Source organism: Rhipicephalus microplus, chromosome 1, assembly GCF_043290135.1.
Source record: "Rhipicephalus microplus isolate Deutch F79 chromosome 1, USDA_Rmic, whole genome shotgun sequence".
Lineage (NCBI taxonomy): Eukaryota > Metazoa > Arthropoda > Arachnida > Ixodida > Ixodidae > Rhipicephalus > Rhipicephalus microplus.
This window is the reverse complement of record NC_134700.1, coordinates 257,635,749-257,661,517: the sequence shown is the minus strand read 5'-3', so window position 1 is coordinate 257,661,517 and position 25,769 is coordinate 257,635,749. Positions and strand designations below refer to the sequence as shown.

The following is a 25,769-nucleotide window of genomic DNA, read 5'->3' as shown; positions in this document are numbered from 1 at the left end:
GAGGGTCTCGCATTTGTTCTGAATATTTCGGCTATGGCCGATTTACTACTGATGCCACCAGCTCCATTGTTTAAAATTTTTGCGACGTGTAGTCAGTTGAAACTGCACATAATTTTAGATTATTTTGTTGTATTCGACATTCCGCTCACCTATTTTATGAACTTTTTACTACACGTACCATTCTTTGTACATATTAACACTTTCACTCACGTCATCACTGGCGTTTTCCCGCTAAAAACACGATGATAACTCAGGAAAAAAGTTTTCGTGTTTTACCAGCCTACATCTGTTACTAATTTACTGGTACATTGAAGAGTGAGAGGTTGAGCAGTCAGTGGGTGCTTGCAAAGATCGTTATTTCAGCTTACCGATAACTATTGCCGCCTTCAAACAAGCAAGCTAAGTCAAAAGTTCGTGTGTATAGTTTTGCCACTATTGCCGATGACATGAGTTGCAAATAATCTGCACAATGCAAGCTCTGGTTTTATAATCTGTAGACTGATGTCGCAGCACTCTATCCGGTTGGCTGAGTCACCGATCAGTGTTCCATAGGTCTCGTCATTTTGGTACTTTTCCGTCTAAGCGAACAACTGACCGCCTTGACGCAGATTCAGGATGGCATGGCCGTCATGTCTCCGTTGGTCGGCGACTACTCGGACGACAGGCAGCAGTTGCACAAGTTGGTCACACTGTCGCTGGCCTCGGCGGGATCCTTCGTGCTGCTGCTGGTCATATTCCCGCTGATTGTGCGCACTTCGGGCCGCCGCTCGGAAGAGGCCTTGTACTCGCCTGTCGACGCCGGTGACACAAACTCAACGTTCGGCAACGGGCTGCGCCGCTCACTCGACTACGCAGCGGCCAAGCCTTGCGACGACTTTTACGCGTACGTGTGACTGAGGAGGTTCAACTCGAACTGAGGATGAAGCAGCGAGCCGAGGAAAATGGCAAGGATCGGTTTAACTTTAAGAGACAAGGAAATAACAGAGTGGGTCAGGGAACGAAGGGTTGTTAATGAAACCTTAGCCGAAATAACGAAGAAGAAATCGGCATGGGCAAGACGTGCAGCGTGTAAGCAAGGTGACCGCTGGTCGTTAAGAGTAACAGACTATTTTAAGAGAAGTGACGCGCTACAGGGAGAAGCAGAAAGGTAGATGTGCGGATGGGATTGAGGAGTTTGAGGAAATAAAATGGCCGCATGCAGCATGCACAGGATTGGGTTGATTGGCGAAACACAGGAGAGGGTTTTGGCACTGAATTTGGTGCAGCGAGGCTGATCAGAATGACCATTTATCTAAGAAGCTGAGCGTGCCGCGTACGCAAATAAACTTAGAATCGCATTTTTTGACTGAGCAAATAAGTTTGTTTCTATATTTCAGACAAACTTGAGGATATCTTGTCTTGGTCGGAACGGACACTTCTCAAGATTATTGATTTGATATCGGTGACCCTTAGTAAAACATAAATCACACAGTTCTCTCGAACTTTTTCGTCCTTCCTTAAGGCTGAATCCTCAGATGCCTTACGAAACATGACAATTGACCAAATAATCATTATAACCTGAAGACATCACCGCAAGGCGTCATCACGACATCATAGATAGCGACATTGTGATTACGTCACATGTCACATTACTATAATATGATGACGTCACACGGTGATGTCAGCTGAAGGCATCACCGCTTGGTAAAAGGTGGGGCTGATCACGGAGGCAGTGCAAAAGCAGATGAGTTGTGAAAAGCTTGCTATGCCTCCGATCTTGGAGGCATTGCTAAACAGCGTTGGGTGCCAAAAGCTCATGAAGAGAAGCGGGAGAAGATCAATGCATTGAGTGAGAAGAAAAATGAGGTGGCTTTTGACTTGGAGTCATCATAGGCGAACGCCTAAGGGACCCTGTGACTTGTGTTGCGACTTCGTCTCTCTGCACCATTAACGAAAGCATTGCTCCGTGGCCACTTGATGCAGGTTCGTGTGCGGCCAGTGGCCCCGTGAGTTCCCGCAGCTGGCGCATCAGTTCCACCTGCTCGAAAATCACGTCAGAGTAGCGGCGCTGAGACGCGTCGCGGCGCTCTCTTGGGGCACCGTAAACATGACAGTGACTGAGAAGGTTGGTCGTGCTCTGGCCACGTGTCTCGGTGAGCACGAGTCCGAGCACGACCACAGCAACGTAGTGGCGCAGCTGCTGCACTCGCTGGGCATCGACTGGCCTTCCTTGAAGGCTGTCGCAAACCGGACGCGCACGTTCAACTTCCTCCAGGTCTTCCTCACGCTGTCGCAGAACATGGGCCTGCCCCTTTTCTTCCAGGTGGGTGTGCGTCGCTCCTTGGGACATCGCTGGGGCCGAAATGCGTTATGCGCACATGTTAATAAGACGTGAGATTAAGCCGCCGAAACACGAACCGCTGCCTGGACGAAACGGGGGAACTCTTATAAAACCATGTTATATGGAACACGTCTGAGGGAACGTCCGCCTTTTTTCATTTTTATGTACTGCCATCTGCCGTTTTGGTATGGGTTTCGGCAAAAACCGGGTCAACCGGTATCGTCAGAAGGGAAGTTCCCGATATTGAGAGGCGTTCATTGACTTTTCCGCAAGGGGAGGAGTGCATGCAACATGGCATCATGAAAAAATCGGATTAATTTCGTTTGCTTCACTGTGCTATATCGACTATTTAAGCACGTTTTACCCATATAAAGGAGCATGTCTTGTGCGCTTAATCATTTTGTCATGGGTTCGTTTTCCTCGTTACTTCTAGGCAATCTTGCCGAGGCCAAGATATTATGAAACTTGGTGTGACCAACCTGATATATAAAGTACCCAGTATACAATGCTTGCCGACTTCAGATTGCGATTATTTCAACTCATTTATATGGCGACAACGTGGAAAGCATCCTGTGCTGCTTACCAGTCAACTCGCACGAAAAAAAAAAACCTGACTTAAATTCCTGCCCACGCGGGCCCAGTCCGCCCTCGCCTCCCCAACCTCAACGAGGTCATCCACTCCTTTCCGCGAGGCCTTGTAAACCGTGCTGGAGCTACTGGAGACGAGATGGACAACAGGTACAATGTGACTACTTGCAATGATCCAGTTGAGAATTTTTACCTCAGACGCCGAGCCTTTCCCCCACCTCACCCCAAGCTCAACCAGGCACAGGCCACCACTTTGCGTCTACTTCAAAGAAACACGTATCCTTCACCTGCCCGCCTTCACCTCATATTCCCGGACGTGTACACAACCTCCCACTGCCGGTGATGCGGCACTCGCCCGACTACGCTTCCGCACATTCTGTGGGAGTTCCCGGCACAGTACAGACACACTAACGTCACGACCTTTTCGTCAAAGCTCCATGAGGGTCTGCGGAGCCCCGCTCTTGACGACCAAACCTAGGCGACCCAGCACGCCCGTGAGGCGGCGTCGAGGCAAGTCCTTGACGTCCCCTCATGAGAGGCTTAGGCCCGGCCACCTAAACCTGCTGGTTTCTTATAATAAAGTTTATTCCTCTTCCTATGCTGACTGCAAAACATTCGCCTCTGTACAGCTGTCACTCGAGAAATAAATTGATTGATATCTGGGGTTTAACGCATTTAACGTCCCAAAACCACCAAACGATTATGATAAACGCCGTAGTGGAGGACTACAGAAATTTCGGCCACCTGGTATTTTTAACCTTCACCCAAATCTGAGCACACGGGCCTACAGAATTTTTGCATATACTTCGAAAATGCAGCCGCCGCAGCCAGGATTTGATCCCGCGACCTGCGGGTCAGTAGTCGAGTATACCTTGGCCACTAGATCACCGCGGCGGGGTTTCGAGAAAGAAGGTATACGCTTTAGACAAACCACGCTTTCAAGGCTACATTATGTTGTGGTAAACTTTCTATAAAGTCGTTGTAACAGAGTGCATTTTACACTGTTATGGTTTGGATTTCTTAAAGCTTGCGAAAATGTTACTAATAATGCGTGCTAATATAATTTCGACTGAAGCAGGTGTACATTATTGTTTCAAAATACAACTGACCGAGTGTGATAATGATAGAAAATTCTGTGCATACAAGCTCACGCGAGCGGAACGACAAATTGGCCGACGCATTCCACTGCAGGATGACTCTAAGAAAAGCTGATGTCGAGTGTTTGAGGTGAGAACCGAGGAGAGAAAGAGGTGAATATAAATGCTGAATCGTTTTGCTTGGTGTGTATCTCGCGCTCTTGAAGCCGCTTTCACTCGCCAGGTGCAGTCGCCAAGCTTGAAATTAATATTGCATGTTAATCAGTTATTAAACATGGTGATGCGTTTTTGCGGCGCAAGCTGCACGTGCGTCACCTGGCTCTTCGCCCCCGGCACAGAAGACGCATGCAGGCTTACATTTCTAATGAAAATGAAACGCCACGTAAGATTATTCGCGCGCATTGCACTCGGCCTAGGCGAAATTACGAGCGTTGCCACTGCGCACCTTGAATGTGTTCTTGATTTTCCAGCTTTTGAAATCGCATTTTCATCGTTACTTCACAAAATAGAGAAGGTTGTATTTTTTCCCTTTCTGATGCATACGGTGCCGTAAGAGATAAAAAAAAGCCGCTTCTAAAACGGCTTAATGTAAATTTTAATTTGAATGCTATGCAGGCACATGTGAACTGTCTAATATAATTTTGCTCGCTTGCTGCGAATTCTCTTGGGGCCCACACTTTCGGAAGACATGGATGGGGGTCTCTTCAATAAGAGAACCGTATGCTCTGAAGTAGCCTGAAATTTCGTTTACTTGAACTAAGTAACATGCCGGGATAAGTGCGTTATCTTTGACGAAATAGTCTCAGATTAAAAGACAAACCTAACGCTGACGAATATATTGTGTGTGTGTTTTTTTTTCACACTTCAACTTCTTATCCTTTCCCGTTACAGCAGCGATTTACTAGCTAACACTTCTTTTTCTGATGCATTTTTGTGGCACGTTTGTGGCAGCCCGTTGCGGTGGTCATTTAAATGAAGTGCGGAGTGGCGACGAAGAGGTGTTGAGAGAAACTAGAAGAAGTATTTATTTGTTAGAAAAGAGCGGTATTCATTGATATCGATTAGCCGTCGCGCGTAATATAACTACGCCACCCGCGCTGTGTGATTTGAAAAGAAAGAACTATTAAGAGCCACTCCCATCTCCTCATCCATTTCTCATTCTAGATCTGTTTGCAATGCATCATATGTGTGCAACACATATACATGCAACGCATAAACGTGCGCACAGTATTGTTTATTTAGTTATTTTTATCCTCAGAGCCAAATGGCAATACAGAGGGGGGGGATAAAAATTTAATTGAACAAACAAGCAATAATACAGTTAAGACATAGAAATTAAGCAGGCAAACTACAATGTAAGCTAATTAATTAAAAAGCATAATCACACAATGCTACCTCTACCTTATGCATCGCTGAACGTGTGGATATCATTAGTAGCAACAATGTCACCGTGAAGTCTGCATGGAAGAATACTTACTTTCTGATGGTCCGATCAATGCGGAGGGATACGTGCTATGGGCGATGTAGTACTTCATGCAGGAAGGAATCTTGAAACTTATTATGAAATAGTGTTAAACGAGCAACGTTTCTACGGGATGTTAAAGAAGGAAGTGCAAGAGAAGTTTTCATGGTTGAAATGCTCGCGATTCTGTTGTAATTAAGCAATATAAATCGGAAGGCATCGTTTCACACAAGTTGAAGTGAAGTTTCTTGATTATGATAGCTGTTGTTCCATACGGGGGTAGCATATTCTAATTTAGAACGCACTGGTGTCTCATAAAGCTGCAATTTTAAGCCACAAGAAGCAGTAGAAAAGTTTTTGTCGTAAGTAGTCAAGCATACGGTTAGCATTGATAATTAATCCCGTAATGTCCACGAACAGTTGTGCCTTGAGCAAAATTGCGAGAAAATGCTGGTTTTCACTCTTCTTGTGCAGTTTCTTTTAAGAAAAAAAATAGCAATGTTTTGTTTGCAGCATAATTTAGTTAGTAATAATTGCAAATAAGTAATTACTATAATATAATATGCAAGTCCCTGTACATTTTTCATAACATGTGAATTATGCAGTAGCTGCTTATCATGACACGTATGGTAGCTTTTAGTAGCTTTATTGAGGTATATTATATTCAATGCATCAGATTTGATACAGTGGCCAATACAGGGTTAATGATATGTTGAATATGTAGTGAGCAGTTTAGATTAGTCGTGATGTGAACTTCAAGATACTTGTGAGAGTTAGCGGGATTCAGATGAATTTAATAAGATAGTCAAGAGGTGAGTTAGTGGAAGTTCTTGATGCACGCGTGACTTTGCAATTTACAATGTGTAGATCTGTTAAACATTTTTCATACCATTTAAATATAGCGTCATATATGATATTATACATATCGCTACTTTTTATACAGCGTATGTATGTGTGTGGTTAGGAAACACTGCATATGGCGTTGTTACTGTAGGGCCAAACTGTCACTGTTAATAAAATACACTGAGATTATACGCGTAGCAGAAAATAAAATTCCTGAAGTTAGCAGTTGTAAACTAATGAAACTGGCTCCGAGAAACCACCTTGCGTGTGTGTGTTTTAACTTCTGTCCTGGAAGTCAGGGGCAGAAGTAGTTGCTGGTTTTTTTTCCTAGTCACTCTTGCTGCTTAACCAACAAGAACGGTTCGCTCGCACCAGATAAGCTTGGCGACGCTCCTATTGCGTAAAAAGGCCATTTGCATATGAGGAAGTAAACTTGCCTTTGTATAAAGACTTCATCCCATGATCTTGCATTGCAATCAAACTTTTCCACAAACTACTTTTATAATAGTATACTCACTCATGTTTGCGACTTCTTATAAAGTTCCAAGTGTTTCGAGAAGTTCAATTTTCCACGTTTCCGGGGTACTTATGCGTACATTAATCCGTTATCGTCTTCAGTATGTTAAAAAAAAAAGTAAAGTACGTTTTTCCGTGGCATGCATTTTACCGCGTTCGTGAACGGCACGAAAGCGTATGAAATGCGAACATTTCAAATACTTCTACAGATGTTGCATCGAGTGCAGCGAGCATGCGTGGGCGCACTCGGAAGTTCCTCTTTTCTTGCAGTTGAGCAGCAGATGCGTGGGCGTCGATGCCGCTGCTCGCCTGATATTTCTCCAGCCAGCTTAACAATTTTTTTCGGCGTGACAGAACATTCTTAGTGATGAAAACTTATTTACAGTTTATTAAGTAGTAGATTAATCGAAACGAAATGAAGTAGTTCCTTAAGCCTTCACCTTAAATGATCCGAAGGCTAAAGCTATCTTCTTTGTTTTCTTAGTCGATTGTAGTGAAAGCTATCTGCCCTTGGTATTGTTCTTTTACTGCCTTCGAGATCGGAGGCATTGGAGCCCCCTGTGCACTCCTCGGCGTTTTTGCAGTGCCTTCGTGATTCGCCCACCTTTCACCAAGTGATGATACACTGCGACGACGCAGTGATGTAATGTCGCTTTGTGGGGTGCGATGGTGACGTCATCACGTGACGATTTTTGCGTCCGTCGTGTTGATGCCGCCGAGACCGACAGTGACTTTTCGCCTCTCATCAGGCATCTAAAAGCCTGACCACACTAACGCGTTTTGGCGCGTCAGCGCGTGGCGTGTTCACTCGGCCTCGTACCCTATCTCCATATGGAGAGAGAGGGCACACAGGTTTGTGTAGCCTCTCGGATAATCGCGTTTTCTTTAACGGACAGGGACGCACTTAATACATCACAGACACATAGTTGTTAGTCCGCGCTCTGTATTTGTGGTGTATTTAGTGCGTCTATGTACGATGAAGAAAGCGCGATTATCCAAGTTTTACAACCAAATAGCCCATATAGCTGCTCTTATTTTGTGTAGCCGCGCGCACTCCCCCTTTATAGGGAGAAGGCGCAGCGTCGAGTCTACGCGACACGCACTGACGCAAAGCAACACACTCGTGGGATTTGATTGTGATATGTGTGGTATAACGTCTCAGAACCACCATATAATCATGAGAGACGCCGTTGTGGAGGGCTCCGGAAATATCGACCACCCGGGGTTCCTTAACGTGCACCCAAATCTGAGCACACGGGCCTACAGCATTTTCGCCTCCATCAAAAATGCAGCCGCTACAGCCGGCATTCTATCCCGTGACATGTGGGTCAGCATCTTAGCCTCTATAGACCTCCGCGGTGGAGCGACGCGCGCGCGTGATCATTGCTTTAAGCTTTCACTTTAATGAATCACTCAGCAATATTTTCCCTAGCTTTTACTTCTGCTGATTGCCTAAATGTTCATTTCTAAAGCTGTGGCCAGAAGCGAACAAATTGAAAAAGAAATAATTTCTTCTGCTACCTTTACTAACTGCCACTTGGCTGGTTCTTCGACTTCATTATAGTCAGTCACAAGCCCCTAAAACGATCAGTTCTGGCGCTTTCAACTAATCGAGCTTGGGCATGGCGTAAAATGCTAGTATCTCTACTCGATACCAGGCAATGAATTCGGAAGTTGCGCAGAATGGTAGATGGGTAGCATGGCAGTGTGGTCTTTCTGCTTCAATATCGACGCGATCATACGTCTTCCGCGTGACTGACTGAAGTCTTTCCAATACTCGCAGAAAACCTGGCTGCTAAAGGAATGATACCAAAAGAAACCGCCGCGACTTTGCACTATGTGTGTTGGCCGCTCCTCTGCTATGATGAGCTCTCTCGTGAACTGTTATGATTTTGCACATTACCTTTGTTCTGCTGTAAGATTAATTGATTGATTTGTGGGGTGTAACGTCTCAAAACCACGATCTGATTATGAGAGACGTCGTGGTGGAGGGCTCCGGAAGTTTTGACCCCCTGGGGTTCTTTAACGTGCACCCAAATCTGAGCACACGGGCCTACAACATTTCCGCCTCCATCAGAAATGCAGCCGCCGCAGCCGAGATTCGATTCCGCGACCTGCGGGTCAGCAGCCGAGTACTTTAGCCATTAGACCATCACGGCGGGGCGTTCTGCTGTAAGGCAACCGATTGAAACAGCTACCGTGCTGCGCTCAGGTCTGCTCATTAGGCGCGCTGTGAGAATGGGCTCTTGCGTTGCCTAGACAATCATCGAGAGTTTGTTACAGAAAAATTGTAGTCGCCCTCACGAAGTGTGGTGCTTGCGAAAGCCAGAAGCGAAGGTCAGCGAAAGCATTCAACGTGGTTCAGGTCTAGCTACTGCAGAGAATACTTGAGCATAACGAACTTGCGTAGCTCACAAATAAGGGGCCGTGGTGGCACGATCATTGAGTTAGTGCGCCTGGCAGCTGCGAATGCAAATGCTTTTTAAAGCTTCGCAGAGACTATGCCTGACTATTTTTTTCTTCGCTTCCTTGTCTGGCGCTGTGACTTATGCAAATGAACACAAGGTGCAACGTGAATATTTTACTCGCGGTTCCTCTGTACTGCTCCGCCCACTGCCCCCGTCTCATCCAACCTCCATCCGTTGCTTCAAAGAGGAATGAAAGTCTTTCTTTACAGTTTGCATGCGCTAGATTTTGGCAGTGAGTCCCGAATCAGCTTACCGTGCGCGCAAGGAGAAGCAGCACTGTGGTGCTTACAGTCTGCATGCAAAAATAACAAAGCAAGAATCATTCCGAAAAATAAAAGCAACAAGGTGGCTACATCGAGTGTAATCACGCTAGAACGTTCAGAAAAAATGTTTCGGAAAGTATTCTTCCTTGCATTTCACTGACGGCATATTAGTTTCAAGGAAACGAGCAATGATTGACTTAGGAGATTGCAGGAAGAAAAATTCTCCGTTTGGGCTGTGACGTAAGATGTGAGCAATTTTTAATGTCATATGTGGCCTGCGTTCAGTGGGCTAACTTGCAGGACAGCCTTGAAAGCGTTCACTTTATCCTCTCAGTCACCCAGGAAACTCGGGCGGCTTTACCTAAAGAGTACGGGGTAACGTTTTGGGACGAGTTTAGAAAGTGCCGCATGGCTGATCATACCGAATATGGTACGTTGGAGGAACTCTTTGCGATGTTAGAGGAGAATGCGCTCCTCGCAACCAAGACAGTTCAGACTGATTTACGGGTTGATGCGATGGACTCGCGTTTTGCACATTTATTGGATGCTATAAAACTGCTGGTTGAGAAATGGCGCACATATAGAAGCTCGAAAGGTTGTTGCGTAAGCGCTCCTCAATAAAGAAATTGAGGACTATAGTCAGGAGCTGTCTCGGCAGCAGTGGAATAAGGTTTGCTCAAAAGTAGATAGGCAGATGCACAGTGGAGGCAATCAGAACGTCTTGAAGGTACTGCTCAATGATGCTAACTTCAAAAGTAGTCAACGTCTTGAATGTACTGCTCAATAAAATGCAAGTGGTCAGAGGTTGGCAATCGATCGATTAGTCCAAGCACAGAGGAATAGTGGGGTAGATGACACGACTGCACCGAACTAACTTGCATTACTTACTGACATGCTTTGGCCGCAAATAACACACACACAAAGTAAAGAAACACTCAACGACAAGCACAAGCGACCAAAGCATGTCAGCATGTGTTATTTGCGGCCAAAGCATGTCAGTAAGCAAGTACCAACTAGGCCAACAATCAGTATTGTTTGCATTACTTGTCTCCATTTGCGTAGAGTTGGGGATGAATTCGCCCTCGCCCTTCCGATTGCTAGCTTCTTGGTTAGGTCGATTGATAGAGCGACCACCCCGGAAAGGCGTTGGTGCCGGGTTTGAACCCCGGACCAGGACGAATTTTCCGGCAACTAAGAAGCTTTCCATTCTGAGAAATCCGTATGGATTTTCTTGTGGCTCCGTGCTACAAACGGGTGGTTGTCTATTTTCTCTTTCTTACGTGTGTTAATGATCAGGTTCTTCGTTTCTACCGAAAATGTCTTTGAGCGGTGATGCCGCTAATGTTTTTGAAGTTTGCGAGGGAGTTCAAGTTTCAGTCTCGAAACGAGCCACACGGACGTGTGTCTGTATGCGTATACCCGAAAATCACCTACCCGAAATACACGGTGTTTGACGTCACAGAAGTCGGCTAACGCAAATGGATGCCAATCATATGGAAGTTTTCTCAGTGTGGAAACAGTGACTGCGAAGGGCGGGTTCTACGTTTATTTTTGTTTGTAACCAGAGGTGCAGTCAGAAATTTTTTTCGGGGAAGAGGGGGCATTGCTTTGATTTTGGGAGAGAGACTAACCTTTAAAATGGCTATTTTTGCTCCGTATGCCATGGTGAAAGGAAGTTGGGAAGTAAGGGGGTGGGGGGGAGGGTGCTATCCAAGGGGTGCCACCCCTTGGATAGGCCACTGTTTGTCCTACTGTAGGTACTTTTAATTATTTGTTTTTTTTGTGCTGTACGCCTGCAGTTTCTTCCCGAGATGAGCCTTCGGCGTCGCAACCGCACGGTGCTGACGCTGTCGCCGGGCTGGCTGCAGACGTCGCTGGCCGATAACCGGAGCGTCTCCCGCGCATTGTTGCTCGCCGCCCTGTACGGTCGCGACGACCTTTCTCAGCGGCTCGAGCACGTGCATCGGCGCATGGCGCTCGCCGCGGCAGCCCTCCACCAGAGTGCTCAGAACCAGGCACCCTATTACAGCACAGTGGAAGGAGTGGCCGGCTTCAGCAAATACCTGCCACCTGCCGACGTTCTTCTGGCCATGATCAATCTCAACTTTCCCGGGAAGAACCAGGTGACCATTAACGCATGTTCCGAAAGGGGTTTTCACGAAGGACAGCTTGCTGATGCTGCACCGTTGATTTCTACATTGGAAATAGTCATATTCCTAATGACGTGCAATAACATCAAGTGAATTGCTGTTTCGTGCTGTAAGACGTGCAAAAACGTACGAGCGTTTTAGGAGGCGTCTTTCGACCACTGATTATAAAGTGGCACAGGCACAAAAAGCTTGATCTGGAGTTTCTTTCTTTTTTTTCCCGATATGCTGCTGGTGGCGTGCTGGTCATAACAAAACATCACTTGCTACAACAGGCGATGGAAAATTAATTACAGCCTGTTTATTACCAACCAGTCTGCTTCAGTTTGGAAGTGCTCCGCTAACAAGCCATCGGGTGCAACTAACGCCATCTAGCATGTGAAATGTGACACGTGAGTTCACAGACGTGTGACACACATCCTCACTGCCTTCATAATCTGCGGTTTCTTTTTTCTGGCATTCCGCATGCGCCACGTGATGCCACTGATGTCTTCGTCGTAAGTATGCTTGTCGTCTGTTTGCAAAGATTTTCTTGATGCTTTAACACGTTCGCCAAAGTCCCGGAATCGCGAGCAGCCGCCGAATAGCAGACTGCTGGCGCAAGCGCGGCAGAAGGGCAGTGACGACTATGACATCATCATTACTAGCTGCACCATCTCGGAGCGCAGCGGTAGTGATGACATCGTGGTCTAAGAGCATTGCTTCAGGTCACCTTAGGTGATGTCACACGAGGTATGGCATATAGGGTTCGATGGCGCACACGAACGTCAAAATCCATGTAAGATTGAGATTTGGTAGATGATATACGTATGTTCCCGGGCATCGGTCCCGTAGGCTAGTGGGAGTGCCCATTTATGTAACAGAAATACCTGGCGCTTATGTTTGTTAATGAAACGACCATGTCGTAACAGACAGGGGCTGACTTTTGCGCGAGATAGTTCGTATCTCAGGTCGAATTCTAGATGCTGTAAAAATGATTCATGTATACATGTTTTCAGTCAGTAAACGTGGCTGAACAATCTGCAGACTGAAGAAAATTAATCTGAATGACCCAATAGAAAACTTGACTAAGGAGCACATTTTTCCTGCGTCTTGGGATGTGATCCTATAATGGTTGGTATAACGGTGAATCATCACTTTATAAGTTCATTGGTCACGATTGTGTTCTTGGAAGCAATAACGGCTTTCATAGTATTTGCCCCTTACGACCTATTGTCTGGAAGTGACGGCTATGGTGAAGCGCGTGCCAGCGGCAGGCTTCTTCAGAAGCGACATTGTTGCCTGTTGATATAGTTAATATGTTGGTGCACTGTACCAACCTATTACTGTACCAACAACAGTGGACAACAATACTACTTTTATAGTTACTAATTCCACTGCCCTAAATGTACTATTTTATGAACGATAAGTGTAGGACGAAGTAGCTCAGAAACATTGTATTTAGCGTTTGTTGTGTCACACCGTTTTAGAATGATGAACAACCATTATAGGGGTAACGCAAAGAACAAAGCCTCCGGGCACATAATATTCTTCATTAACATCACCATCATATCAGCCTGGCCGCTCCCACTGCAGTGCAAAGGGATCTCCCATTATCCGCCAATCGACCCGCCCTTGTGCGTTCTGCTGTCACAATATACCTGTGAACTTTAAAATCTCATCGGCCCACCTAGCTTTTTGTCTCTCTTTCGTGCATTTGCCTTAATGACCAGTGGTTGTCCTGCTTACGCGCTTCGTTGCCGGCCTATGTCTATTTCTTCTTCTTGATTTCAACTATGATATCCTTAACCGCCGTTTGTTCCTTGACTCGCTCTGCTCTCTTATTGTCTTTCAAGACTAGGCGTATCCTTTTCATTTCTATCGCTCGTTGCGTCATCCCCAATTTAAGCTGGACCCTTTTTGTAATCCTCTAGCTTTCTGCTCCATAGGTAAGTACTGGTAAGACGCAGGGTTTATATACATTCCTCTTGAGGGTTACTGCAGATTACCATTCATGATTTGAGAAAGCTTGAACAATGTGTTCCACCCCATCATATTCTTCTAGTCATTTCGCCTTCGTGTTTCCGCTCCGCGGTTACTATCTGTTCTAATTGGACACATTTCTTTAAACTTTCCAGCTTATCTCCACTTATCGCAAAGTGCTGTTTTCTGTCGAGACAGTGCACATTACTTTAGTTTTGTGCATATTAATTTTCATACCTACACTTAATATCTAGGACCTGTTTAACTAGTTTTATAACGTGGTTGACACTTTCAGGCTTTATAGAGCATTAGAAAATGTGCCAAACTATCCCTGATTAGAGCTAGCTGAAGCTCCACGGATAAATTGTGCTCTTAAGAGTCCTTTTCATATGTTTTTCTTGCAAACTGCAGTTAGTGAAGTTTAATTTTAATAAAAATTCTGTCGCTTTACGTAAGCCGTTAATCCTGTGTGACGGCTCTTTAGTTGTCCAATTCTAGAGGAGGCACACTTATTCGGCCTGACGTGCAAATTGATAAACTGTGGGGAGGCGTTCATTGCTGTAGGCACTTAGAAGCTTGTTTATTTTCGGGCATCTGATTTAAAGGGATATACTTACGCAACATTTCTGGCAAAAAAAAATTAAACCATGACTGTGTGCCCAGCGAAAATAACGGGAAATTTCCTGTCGTGATTGGGTAAAGATACGTACATGTGCAAATGCTTGCGTTGGCAGGAGCTTATTGGCTTTGAGTTTCAAAATTATCTATTCTACATTTCTTCAGTGCAATTTGGCGCTCGATTTTAAATTCAATAACCCAGAACTGTTTTTTAACTTATTAATGCAGTAGTAAAGCAAGGTGTTCATGAAAAACGTTCGGAGATTTTCCTAATCCGCACGTGCGCTTCTCTGCAATGAAGTTTGTCGTACTAATGGCAGCTAGCCTCTTACTAACATCAAAGTATTCGGGCACAGTTTGCTTGCGCTATGACGTGGACAATGTTGATTCAGCTGTCTTGATGCAGACACAGGTAATATACAAGAACCAGCACGTGAAACTAGCAAACTAGGACATCATTTTCTTTTTGAAGCACCACCGGTGCCGCCATTAGTAGGGCAAATATCCATCGCAGAGAAGCGCCCTCGTGGATTAGAAAATGTTATTACCTTGTCCTGCACTTGGCAAAAGTTGCTTTGCCGCATGAGATGTAGATTTGCTGCGGTGCACGCTTTACAGTTATTCTAGCAAAATAATGTAGCTGAGGACGGTTAATAGTTGAAGTAACAAAGATATGAAATAATATAATGTAACATAAGTATTTAGGAGAGATAGCTCACCGCTAATTAGTAATTCCACACAACTGTGTAAACCAGGGGAACTTATCAGCGAAAGTTGTCAAATGAAATTTGTATTAAAAATGCAAAATTATTATTTCAAGTAATAATTGAGTGATACGGTCGTAGTCTATTCAGCCAAAGTTTCGACGAAGAAGGTGCCGTGAGAGTATGAATTTTCTGAAAACTGAAGTGTCCCCCCCCCCACACACACACGCACGCACGCACGCACGCACACACACACACACACACACACACACACACACACACACACACACACACACACACACACACACACACACACACACATGCACGCACGCACACACACACACACAAGGGATAACTTCTCCTTGGGTTTTGGACGAGGAACATTCCCTCAGAGTCCCCGCACAGTGATCCTTTCCACTACCCACAGTGATAGCTTGGCGGTGTGCTTGACGAATAGGCTTGAGAGTTCGAGCCTAATTGTCGGCCGCGACAGCCACAGTTCAACAATGTAGAAACCCGAAAACACTCATATACCCGCATTTATGTGAAGTAAAGTTTCATTTACTTTCATACAAAGAAAGAAGCGGGGGCTAAAGGTTGCGATGCCTGACAAAGGCCTCAGCTCCATTGTACTGTCTGGCGGCAGTTAAAAAAGCAAAATAACTGAAAACATAACATAATAAATAAATAAATCAGCTACACTTGCAAGTACAACAAAATAAACTGTTATTAAGCATATAGCAGTGAAAATGTTGTTATACATAACAGAAACCAGAGTCCAGCAAATGATTCTTTGTTCCCTTCTTAAATATTTTCATTTAAGCATCAAAATTAACATTTGTAGACATTTTATTCATAGCCACAGTGACCTGATAAGTTAATTTTGCGTGTTAAAGTATACCGGGTAGTATGAATTGATCCAAAGTACACACTTCGGTGCACTTCAATATCATGTCTTAGCTCTGGCTCATATTATTCTAATTATTACGATTATTAGTGTACTTTGTGCGGGTCTGTGAGCTGACATCCTATGAACGGGTGCTCTATGGCCATCAAATGTCTCTTGCACCATTACACCCTATATTGTCACCATCTGTAAGGGGAAGGAAACATACCATTCCGAACTTTAGGCAGCAGCGCTAAGAGTAACGCTTATATATACTACTATGAACTCACGCATGTTTAATGATTACAATGCGTTTTTCAAATTTGTTAGATATGTCAATGCGATTAGCGTTTCGAGAAGAGTTCAATCTAGGTATTTATGCTTTAAACTCGTCATCTTGACAAATTATGTCACGAGGTAGTCTACATTATGTAGTTAGTAAAGCCAAATAAATATAGCGTAATTATAATTGCATACTTGTGTAGTTACTATCTGTAGAGACTACCGTAGTTTCTGGGCCGAGAAAATTTGTGTTCAATACCAAACTTAGGACAAAAGTTATTTTATGAAGTATGTAACAATGAGTGTGTGCTACTCTCCACGAAACTACCTTGACGTCATTTGATAACTGGTTACGTGATGGTTTGTATGCTCCATATTTTATAATAAAGGTTATAACATATCAATCGCTGCTTTACGATCATCAGCCATTCCTGAAGGGCAGATGCGTTGGCACTTTGTAGTTATAGAGTGGAATTTTTCAGAAGTATTGACCAAAACACAAACACATTACTTTTTGGACCTAGTAGCAGTTCATCTATAAAGTCAAGTACTGTGAAAAAAAAAACGTTTGAGCCAGAATGATGTTTTAATGAGTAGATAAAGTTTGCCCATTGTTGATTAGCGAGCATAATGGATACGTGTCCCCAGGTGGTCTAAATTTCCGGAGGCCTCCACTACGGCGTCTCTCATAATCATATAGTGGTTTTGGGACGTTAAACCCCACATATCAATCATTAATGGATACGTGTAACCAAAAGTGGTAGATTCTATTAGATAAGTAGATAAGTAGTATAACCGTAGGCAGAAGTAGTATAATAATGACTATTGCCACTATCTCTTAGGAGGAAGATAAATAACAGCTGCATGTTGCCGGTACTTACCCGCGGAGCAGAAGCCTGGAGGCTTACAAAGAAGGTTCAGCTTAAATTGAAGACGACGCAGCCAGCGATGGAAACAAAAGTGATAGGCGTAATCTTTAGAGACAAGAAGGGAGCAGAGTAGGTCAGGAAGCAAACCGGGATTAAGAATATCGTTGCTGAAATCCAGAAGAAATTCTTTATTTTCTTTATTCGAAGTATACCTGCAGCGCCCGAAGGCGTTATAGCAGGGGGGTTACAGATTCGAAAAAAACAAATTTTCATTTACAGCAGACATTTGTACACTTGTGAGCCCATTCCACTCATGTATTGTTCTGACAAAAAAAGAATTTGCAAAAATTCCAGTCCTGGGACGGTATTCCCTCAGTTTAAAAGGATGATCAATTCGATTTGACAAATAATACGGCGTCTGTAAATACATATCCTTATTGATTCCAGTTTTATTATTAAATATTAGATATAAAAGTTTTAATCGCAATTTTCTTCTACGCGATGAAAGCAGCTCCCAATTCAATTCTTGTTTCATAGCGGTAGAGCTTTCCCGCCATTGATACCGTCCCAGGACGAACCTTGCCGCCCTGTTCTGTATTTTTTCTATCTTATCACTAAGATATACCTGCGCCGGATCCCACACAGCGCAGGCGTACTCTAAGACTGGTCGTACACACGTCAAATACGCACATTCTTTAAGTCGCTGATGCGAACATCGTAAGTTACGCTGAATAAAATTTAACACCCTCGCAGCTTTCGCGACAACATAATCAACATGTCAACATAATCAACATAATCAACATAATCAACATAATCAAATGAACATGGGCCCAGCGCATAGGCTGGATAACCGCTGGTCATTAAGGGTAGCTGACTGGATCTCCAGAGAAGGCAAGTGGGTGAGCGGGAGACAGAAAGTTATAGGAGTAGATGAGATTAAGAAGTTTTCGGGTATAAAGTGGCATCAGCAAGCAGAGGACCGAGTTGACTGGAAGAACATGGGAGAGGCCATTGCCCTGCAGTGGGCGTAGTCAGGGTGATGATGACACACACTATCACCCTGACTGATGCTGAAGATGATGATGATAACCATAAGAGTTACTTGGTTGTTTCGCTGGAACAAGAACCATTTGTTCTATTTGAGGGAACGATCATTTGTTGTTGAATTACTGTGCATCGCGTCGCGAGTTACCACCTTCGTTGTACGGCACTGTACGCCACCCTTTCCTTTTCCCTCCATCCCCCCTTTCCTCCACTTTCTGCGCAGTGTAAGCCTCACACAGTTTAGCGAGAGAATGTGTACTTTCGCAGTAGCCGAGAAAACCACACAGTAACTCACTCTAAGCCATCTTTTCTTTTTTTTTTTTTCATTGCACAGCGCGAGGCTTTTAGACTAGTGCTAGGGATTATGTACTAACGCAGAAGCTCTGGAAAGCACAGAGTATTACATTGCGGTCCTTCGTTAGCGGCCCCTTCGAGTGGCCGCAAGCACAAATTTATAATGAGATTATTAGCGTTGCTTGCTGCTTCCCAAGCTTAGCCAGAGACATATGCCTAATGAGCACGCTGATAGCAAGCGTTCGCAGCGCGTTGGCATTAAGTTGCTCCTAGTAGCAATTCGTCGTAACCTTTTCTGTTCATCGAGTGAAACATCGGTTTGCTTCCTATATTTCTTGTACGATCTTTATCCACTTAAACCGAGTTAACGGCAATCAGTTTGATTACTTTACTTTCAAACAGAGGGCGGCAGAAAACGGAAAATTCGAACAGTAATATTTGGAACTACAGGGAAACGTTATGCGGGTACAGTGGCTTTCAACTCGGTGAATTCGCGCGCGCTCTTGATAGTAATTACAAAGAAATGTTTAACAATTTTTGCAGTCTGCAAAGTGTTTGATTGTCCTACGCATTTGTACTTTAAAAAGATGCCCTCACACGTAAAAAAAAAGAAAAATTGAGGTCTCATGAGCCAAAACAATGATTAGGCGGTGCGCTGTATTTAAGGGCTCCAAATATTTTGATAATCTGGTGTTCTTTAAGATGTACAAACTTCGCACGTGACAGGAGCATCTAGCAATTCGCCTCCATTGAAATGCGACCACCACGGCTGGAATCAACTTTTGGGTAAGCAGTCGAGCGTTACGCCACCGTGGCGCATAATATTAACAGGAGAGGTTAACGTAACACTTCTTTTTTGCCAATTTGATTCTTAAGTTTACTTGCAAGCCGCGATATTACTGTGAGGCAAGACGTGTTCTGAGACTTTTGGGTAACTCGAAATCGTGATGAGTTTTTCCAAAGGGTAGTTGTATTCAAATAAATTCACAAGCACGCCTAGTGTAAACATGGAAGCGCGTGCAGCATGGTTCAGTTATTGGCACCTATTTATACACCAACGTGAAACAAGGTGCATGCACAGTGCGTTTGCGACGACACATTGCCATGACGTGCACCGCGTCATCCGAGCGCACCATCACCGAACGCGGTCAACCAGGAGGCTACTTACGTGGTTGAAAAATACCCGTGCCACGAACGAACTGCGCATGAGCAGACCTTCGTGTCAAGGTAGGCATCGCTGACAGAAGTGTGCGGTAGGCGCTCTCATGTTCTCACTAAGTGGGCGTACGACTGTAGTTACGTGAGCTTTTTTTGTAATCTCGTACAAATGCAATAACCTCGCCCAGGGTCGGAAGCTGGATGTTTACTTAAGGAAAGAGATGCATTTTAATTACAGAAAAAAACTTTAGGGACCGAACCGATTGGTTAAAGGGTCCCTACTGACGTTATCATTAGAAAAAAAAGCTTCTATAACAGCTGCTAATATACACATTGTAATGTAATTTATATCCAATTTTAAATGTAATTCAACGTGCTGTTGATGATTCGACGCTCATTTTTTAAGATGCAAGCAGCCTCAGCTGCCTCGTAAGTGCGAATGGACCACCGGTGGCGTCATCATAACTGCTGCAAAAAAACAAAACAAACTTCATTCACATAGATTGACGTCACCACATGACGTCTTGAAACGGCTCAGCCAAAAGTGGGACGCATTTATGAAGTCACTAGGACGTCATCACGATGTTACACGATGACGTCATCGCATGACATAATCGTTTGATCAAAGGTGGGCTGACCACGGAGGCAGTGCGAAACCAGGTGAGGTGCAGAAAGGTTGGAATGCTTCCGATTTTGGAAGTAGCGCAAAGGTGTGAAAGAACATTATGTGCGGAAAACTTTTGGTGTGGGGTCAGGAAGAGGGAGAGCCATTACGTCAAGTGAGAGGAAGCAGCTGGCTTTCGCCTTCGTGTTCTTTTAAGTGAATGCAAAAGTAACCCTGTGAGTATCAGTAATTACTTTAGGCGAGGGGCGAAGCTCACGCGTTCCCCTTCTTTAATTGTGAAAGGTTACCCTGACAGACGACGTGTACGTCACCGAAGGCGGGCGATCGGCGTTTCGGCTGGCGGCCACGTTTTCTGCCGATGTGGCCTTGGACGACGCCGAGGCCGCCGGTGCCTTCGTGAGCACGTTGCTTCTGCGGCATCTTGCTGTACCCTCATCCGCCAAGCTGTCTTCCGTGCTGCAGTTGTCGAAGTACCGCTGTTTCGAGTTCGTTCTGGACGTGGCTCCGCACGCTATGTCGTTGTTTCTTGCCGGTGGGTAACTTTTCTCTTTTCTTTTTGCCTACAAATGAAGGTCTTCATTTTTTTTTATCGCGAAGATAACCAAATTACCGATTTCATTGGTACACTGCATTTCTTCAAACATTAGCTTGAAAGTCATGCATTCTATATACTCCGGTTGACATTCGCTCGCCATTGAGTAATTATCCATGCCATGTAACATGCCCCGTGATGACCAGTGTAACTTGCTCGTTGCTTTTAATTTGTTTCAATGAAAAAAAAACAGAAAATTGCTACATTTAGGAATAAATAGCAAGTTATCCGTGCCATTTGTTGGCTTGAAGCATTTGAAGAAACAAAGCTTCTTGCAAGCTCAGTGGTTCGCTGTTGACGCTTTTACGAACGTAGTGTGATAGCTTCGAACTTTAAATGGGGTTGATATTTCTCTTAGTAATCCTGCTCTCTTTTTCACATAGCTTTCTCCTAATGTGAAAGATATTCCCGTTAGCATAGTTGTTTTATTTTACTTCTTTTATTTACAGAAGGAAGCGTTCCAACGTCAGACATAGACACAGCACAATCTGTAATAGCTAACATACGCTTGATTCTGGAGGCGGGCCTTGCTGTACTTCCAGAAGCCGAGAGAAAGAAGGCCTCGGCAAAGCTTCGTGAGATTGAAGATGTCATTCGTAAGTGTTCTTGAGCACAATTTCGCATTGTTATTGAAAATTTTTTACATCAAATAAAACAAAACCTATCTTTATGTTATCTCGGCAAAGCAAAATGGGCGGCGTAAGCTGTATTACTGCTATTTGACTAAGCCCGGTCCCCTGGTTTACAATTCGACAGTACACAACCATGACACAGGCACTATCTGCGTCAAATGAAGCCCGAACAGTGTCATTCATTCGCTGTGGTATAGTACGTATCCTCCAGTCGTCGCCCTTCACAGATGCACGCACCTGGTTTCGGAGCAGTGCGCATATGCGCGCTCGTCCATGATGATAAATATAGAGGGCGCACACTGTACCATTGCGAATTCGTGTTTCTTTTTGGGTCTCATTCGACGCCGATAGTACGGGACAGGTTCACATAAGTCTAGGTACTTTGAAAAATACAGGAATAGAAGAAAATGTTTTATACAGTCACCTAATTAGGTTTAAGATATAGTATATTTGTCAGAGTTTTATGTCTCAAAACCACAACATCGTTTTGAGGGACACCGTAGTAGGGGACTCAACTGTGTGGTGTTTTTAAACGTGTACCTAAATCTAAGAGAACGAGCTTCAAAGCATTTCGTCGTCATTGAAAGCAGGCCGCCATGCATCAAGATTCGATTAGGCTCAACAGTCTCAGCAGTCGATTACTTTAGCGACTAGACCATACCGCACTAGCTCGTATATTTGGAGCTAATAAATAACAAACAGGTTCAGTGGGTAAGCCAAGGCGTCCTTTGTCTCGTTAAATCATTTTATGTTTTTTTTTATTTTAGTTGTACTTTTGTTAAGCACGCCGATTTCGGCGGTGCGGTTGCTTAACACCGAGAATGAGGTAAGCCTAAGTAGACTTGATAAGCTTTTCTTGCTGCATGTGGCTGCACTGCATTGGAATTTTGTTCATGCCATCTTGCGCATTGTTAATCAAAGAAACTCGATTATAGTGATTTCATTCTGTCCTATTCAGAAATGCAACGGCTACGTGACAGCTCTCGCAATTATGTTATTCACTGTGCTTTAAACGTGAAAGAAAATTGAATCAGTCTATAAAGAGTCCCTTAGTTTAAGCACGGCTGTCTCTCTCTCTTCATGAACACACACATAAAAACACAACAAAAGAAAAAAAACCGGCACTGCGTGCTGATATGTGTGGAGCCGCTGTAACTTGTGCATGTTATGGCTTTTCGTATGGGTTTGCTTAGCATATCTTTTTTTTGTCGTCATTTTGTATTCTTTCAAGAGAAACGCTGTGTTTTTCGTCTTTAAGCGCTGTAAGAAGAGAAACTAGATGCCAAAAAGAATCTTGTCAAGCTGGAAACTGAGGAGACCAATGCCACCCTGTGTAAAGAAAGGTACACCATACGGTCGTAAAGCTATGAGAAGGAGATGTCCAAAGAACGAGCAACTTAAAATAAAGTCTTCAAACGTACCGTTTCTCTACGTTCCGCCCTATTATGAAGTATCCAAGCTAACGTAAAAAGAAAGTTCTCGTGAATGCCACACGTACAGTTATTAAAATGAATATCTGAAGAAATTTCAAACTGGTAATAGACGACGTTAACAGCAGTGCGAAGTAATAAGGTTGTAGAGTTGAAGAGAGAGAAATAAACGCTTATTTAGAAACAGTGTTCTCAGCGAGGGCCCGGTATCACCAGAAGATGGGAGGGTTCCTAGTCTAGGAACACTCTGTCTTCGACTGCCCTCTTGGCCCTGGCGACGAGTTGTCGCAAACTGTGGATTTAAATACTATATCAGCATGTTCTTGATAACTTGTTCAAATGGCGTTAAGCAAATTTTCTGTTCTCTCAAACGCAACGTAGTGGCAGAGAAAGGAAGTGAAACTAGCTCTAGTGCTTAGCAGCAGAACACCTGAAGTGTTTTCTAGTCCTCGAACGGTAAACGCGTGTAATCTGAAGGGCCAGCGTATGCGGTCATGTGACACATATTTCTTAAAAAGCAGATTTAGTCGGGCTCGTTTCTTATTACCTTTCATTTGTTATACCCACGCAAAAGTAGGCGTAACCAAATTAATCGACACAGGTGAGGCGGAAAGCACACCGATATGTGGGGATGTTATCTCATTGACCGAGAACTGCAGCAAGGAAGGCGAAAAAAAAATAGGTGAGACATCACCGTATGTCTGCCTTTTGTGGGTAAAGTGAACACGCAATTAGGATTGACAGCAAGTGAAAACTTCCTACAATTCTAGTGGCTCGCGCATTTGTAAAATGAATTTCGCATTGGTGTACTGATTGTACGGAGACTGCTGACAAGGCAGCGATTTAACAGTAATGGGGGCATTGCACAGGAAGCTTTCATAGTCATTAAGCCATTGTACAGCGCCTCTCAAGAGAAGTGGCATCGCCTTCAACATGAACAGGTGCATGAAGTTTAATCAAAGGATTGAAACATGCAAACCTTAGAAAGACGGGGTTGCCGCACCAGTGGTTAATTAACTGCACTCACGCACTTTCAGAGGTACCCGATGACTTTCACGACGACGCTCTGCTCGAGAGGCATTACGCGTCACTACCCATGTTCCGGTCACCCTTCATCCGCTCATACCTGTCTACGCTCAGTGGGCGGGCCGCCCGAGCTAAGGCGTCGCTACATCGCCCAGTTTCCACGGCACGCCGCATGACACACCGCCTACCCATGCTGGCGACCAAACCACTACTGCTTCCATTTTACGGCCTGCTGTTCGTGCCCGTAGCATCCATGATGCCGCCAATCCTGGTGCGCGAATCGCCGGAGGCGACGTACGCCTCCCTGGGCCACTTTGTGGCTCGCGAGCTCATCTCCGCGTTGCATCTGTCAGCTTCGGGAGCAGCTCGCAACGGCCTTTTGGTCAACAGGCGTTTTTCTGCCGTGGTCTCCGACACCATCGCTTGCCTCCGCCGGTCGCCACCGTCCCAGACGCACCGTCAACTTGGAGCAGCGGCGAACCGGCAAATCGAGGAGGTGTTCGCGGACGTTGTGGGCCTGCAAGCGGCGATGGGCGCGCTCCGAGTGGCGGCGCCGGGTTACAGGATGCTGGCGCCGACGACGGTGTTGCAGAATTGGACGAGTGCGCAGCTCTTTTATCTGAGCGCATGTTTCAAGTGGTGCGCGTTTGCTACGAAAAAAGTGGACGGCACAGTTGGTTCGCACCGCGAGCGCTGCAATGTGCCTATCGCTGAGGAACCTGGCTTCTTGACGGCCTTCAACTGCAGCGCCAGTTCGAGAATGGCTCGTGAGCGAAAGGGCTGCTTTCAGCACGTTCCTATCAATCGTTCGTTCCAATCCACGAACGAACCAAGGTTTACCTAATTTTTAACGTTAATAACGAGAAATAAATGCTCAAATATATGTGTACAGGAGTGCATCATAACCAAATCCCACGAGTAATCGCAATTCTACTGAGAATGAAAGGTTGCCTTAGGTCCCGGTTATTTCTTGATCACTACGCGAAAATAGTTAATCCTACTTATAACTGCTGTATAGTTAGTATAGAAATAGGTTTCACTTGGTGTTTGCTGGTGTACCACTTGTTCGGGACTGGTAAAATATGTTTGCGTGCCTTGGTCGCATGCCAAGTACCTCATATAAAATTGCTGAAGTGTTCTGTTTGTACACATACTCTGTGGCGCCAACTGTCGCATGACCGATACTGGCTGCCATAATAAAAAAAAAACAGTCTTTTACACGACGGTATATCGACCATGCAGACGTTCGAATCTAAAAAGCCGGAGAAGTAGACGTAGCCATTTGCTTTATGAAATATATTCTGCATTTAAATGACTTACATTACCTTGTTATGAGGCTGACAATGCCAGCGGCTAGCACACGCGTCGGATTAGTAAACATAGAGAGATATACTCTGCGAAAATTATCCCTCAGAATAGCAGAATTTGAATATATACTACGAGTCAAATCTATATTTCTTGTACCAGTCCTGTAATCTAGGCTCACATGCATAGAGAGAAAAGTCAACAGTAGAACACATTTATGTCTGTTGTATATTGCTTCATTTATAAACGCTATCTACGCACGTGTTCGACACTAATCGAACAGGCGAACCTTTTTTCTGCAGACGGAAGCGCCTCATGTCCAACGTTCATAAACAAGTGTACCATACGCTCGTTCTCTTACGCACCTTTTATAGCTAAGCGTGCGCTTTCCTAGTATAGCGGCCGGGCTGCATGACACGGAACTCCAACACAACCTCTTCGCACATTGTGTGTTAGTAGGTATAGCACTTGAGACGGCGTTGGAAGTGACGTTATTAAGATGTATAAAGTCCACCCAAGCGCTCCTTCTCAAGCGAGTGTCGAAATAAGCCGGCTAAAGTAGGTAAAATTCGGTCAAGAAGGCATAGAGTTGGAGAAGGTGAGAACGAGGCGTTTTGGTCAGTTCAGTTTTGCAGGGC

General features: G+C 44.6%; 2 protein-coding genes across 2 annotated transcripts; both read left to right on the top strand.

Annotated features, from left to right (window-relative positions):
- The first annotated feature begins 1,888 nt into the window (after nt 1–1,888).
- LOC142767240 (uncharacterized) lies at nt 1,889–12,397 on the top strand. The gene is made up of 3 exons (XM_075868522.1): nt 1,889–2,302; nt 11,357–11,680; nt 12,263–12,397. Exons 1-3 carry the CDS (start codon nt 2,087–2,089, stop codon nt 12,395–12,397), a joined length of 675 nt encoding a protein of 224 aa, XP_075724637.1. The 5' UTR covers nt 1,889–2,086.
- Nucleotides 12,398–20,073: 7,676 nt separating this feature from the next.
- On the top strand, nt 20,074–24,965 carry LOC119160131 (uncharacterized). Its single transcript, XM_075872649.1, has 4 exons — nt 20,074–20,361; nt 20,429–20,678; nt 21,188–21,334; nt 23,838–24,965. The coding sequence occupies exons 2-4, from the start codon at nt 20,660–20,662 to the stop codon at nt 24,668–24,670; spliced, it is 999 nt and encodes a 332-aa protein (XP_075728764.1). The 5' UTR covers nt 20,074–20,361; nt 20,429–20,659; the 3' UTR covers nt 24,671–24,965.
- The last annotated feature ends 804 nt before the right edge of the window (nt 24,966–25,769 follow it).

Coding starts and splice junctions, on each gene's coding strand:
- LOC142767240 (XM_075868522.1), top strand. CDS start 2,087: ATGACAGTGACTGAGAAGGTTGGTCGTGCTCTGGCCACGTGTCTCGGT. Junction 2,303..11,356: donor GCCTGCCCCTTTTCTTCCAG/GTGGGTGTGCGT, acceptor GTACGCCTGCAG/TTTCTTCCCGAGATGAGCCT. Junction 11,681..12,262: donor ACTTTCCCGGGAAGAACCAG/GTGACCATTAAC, acceptor CGTTCGCCAAAG/TCCCGGAATCGCGAGCAGCC.
- LOC119160131 (XM_075872649.1), top strand. Junction 21,335..23,837: donor TGAGATTGAAGATGTCATTC/GTAAGTGTTCTT, acceptor ACGCACTTTCAG/AGGTACCCGATGACTTTCAC.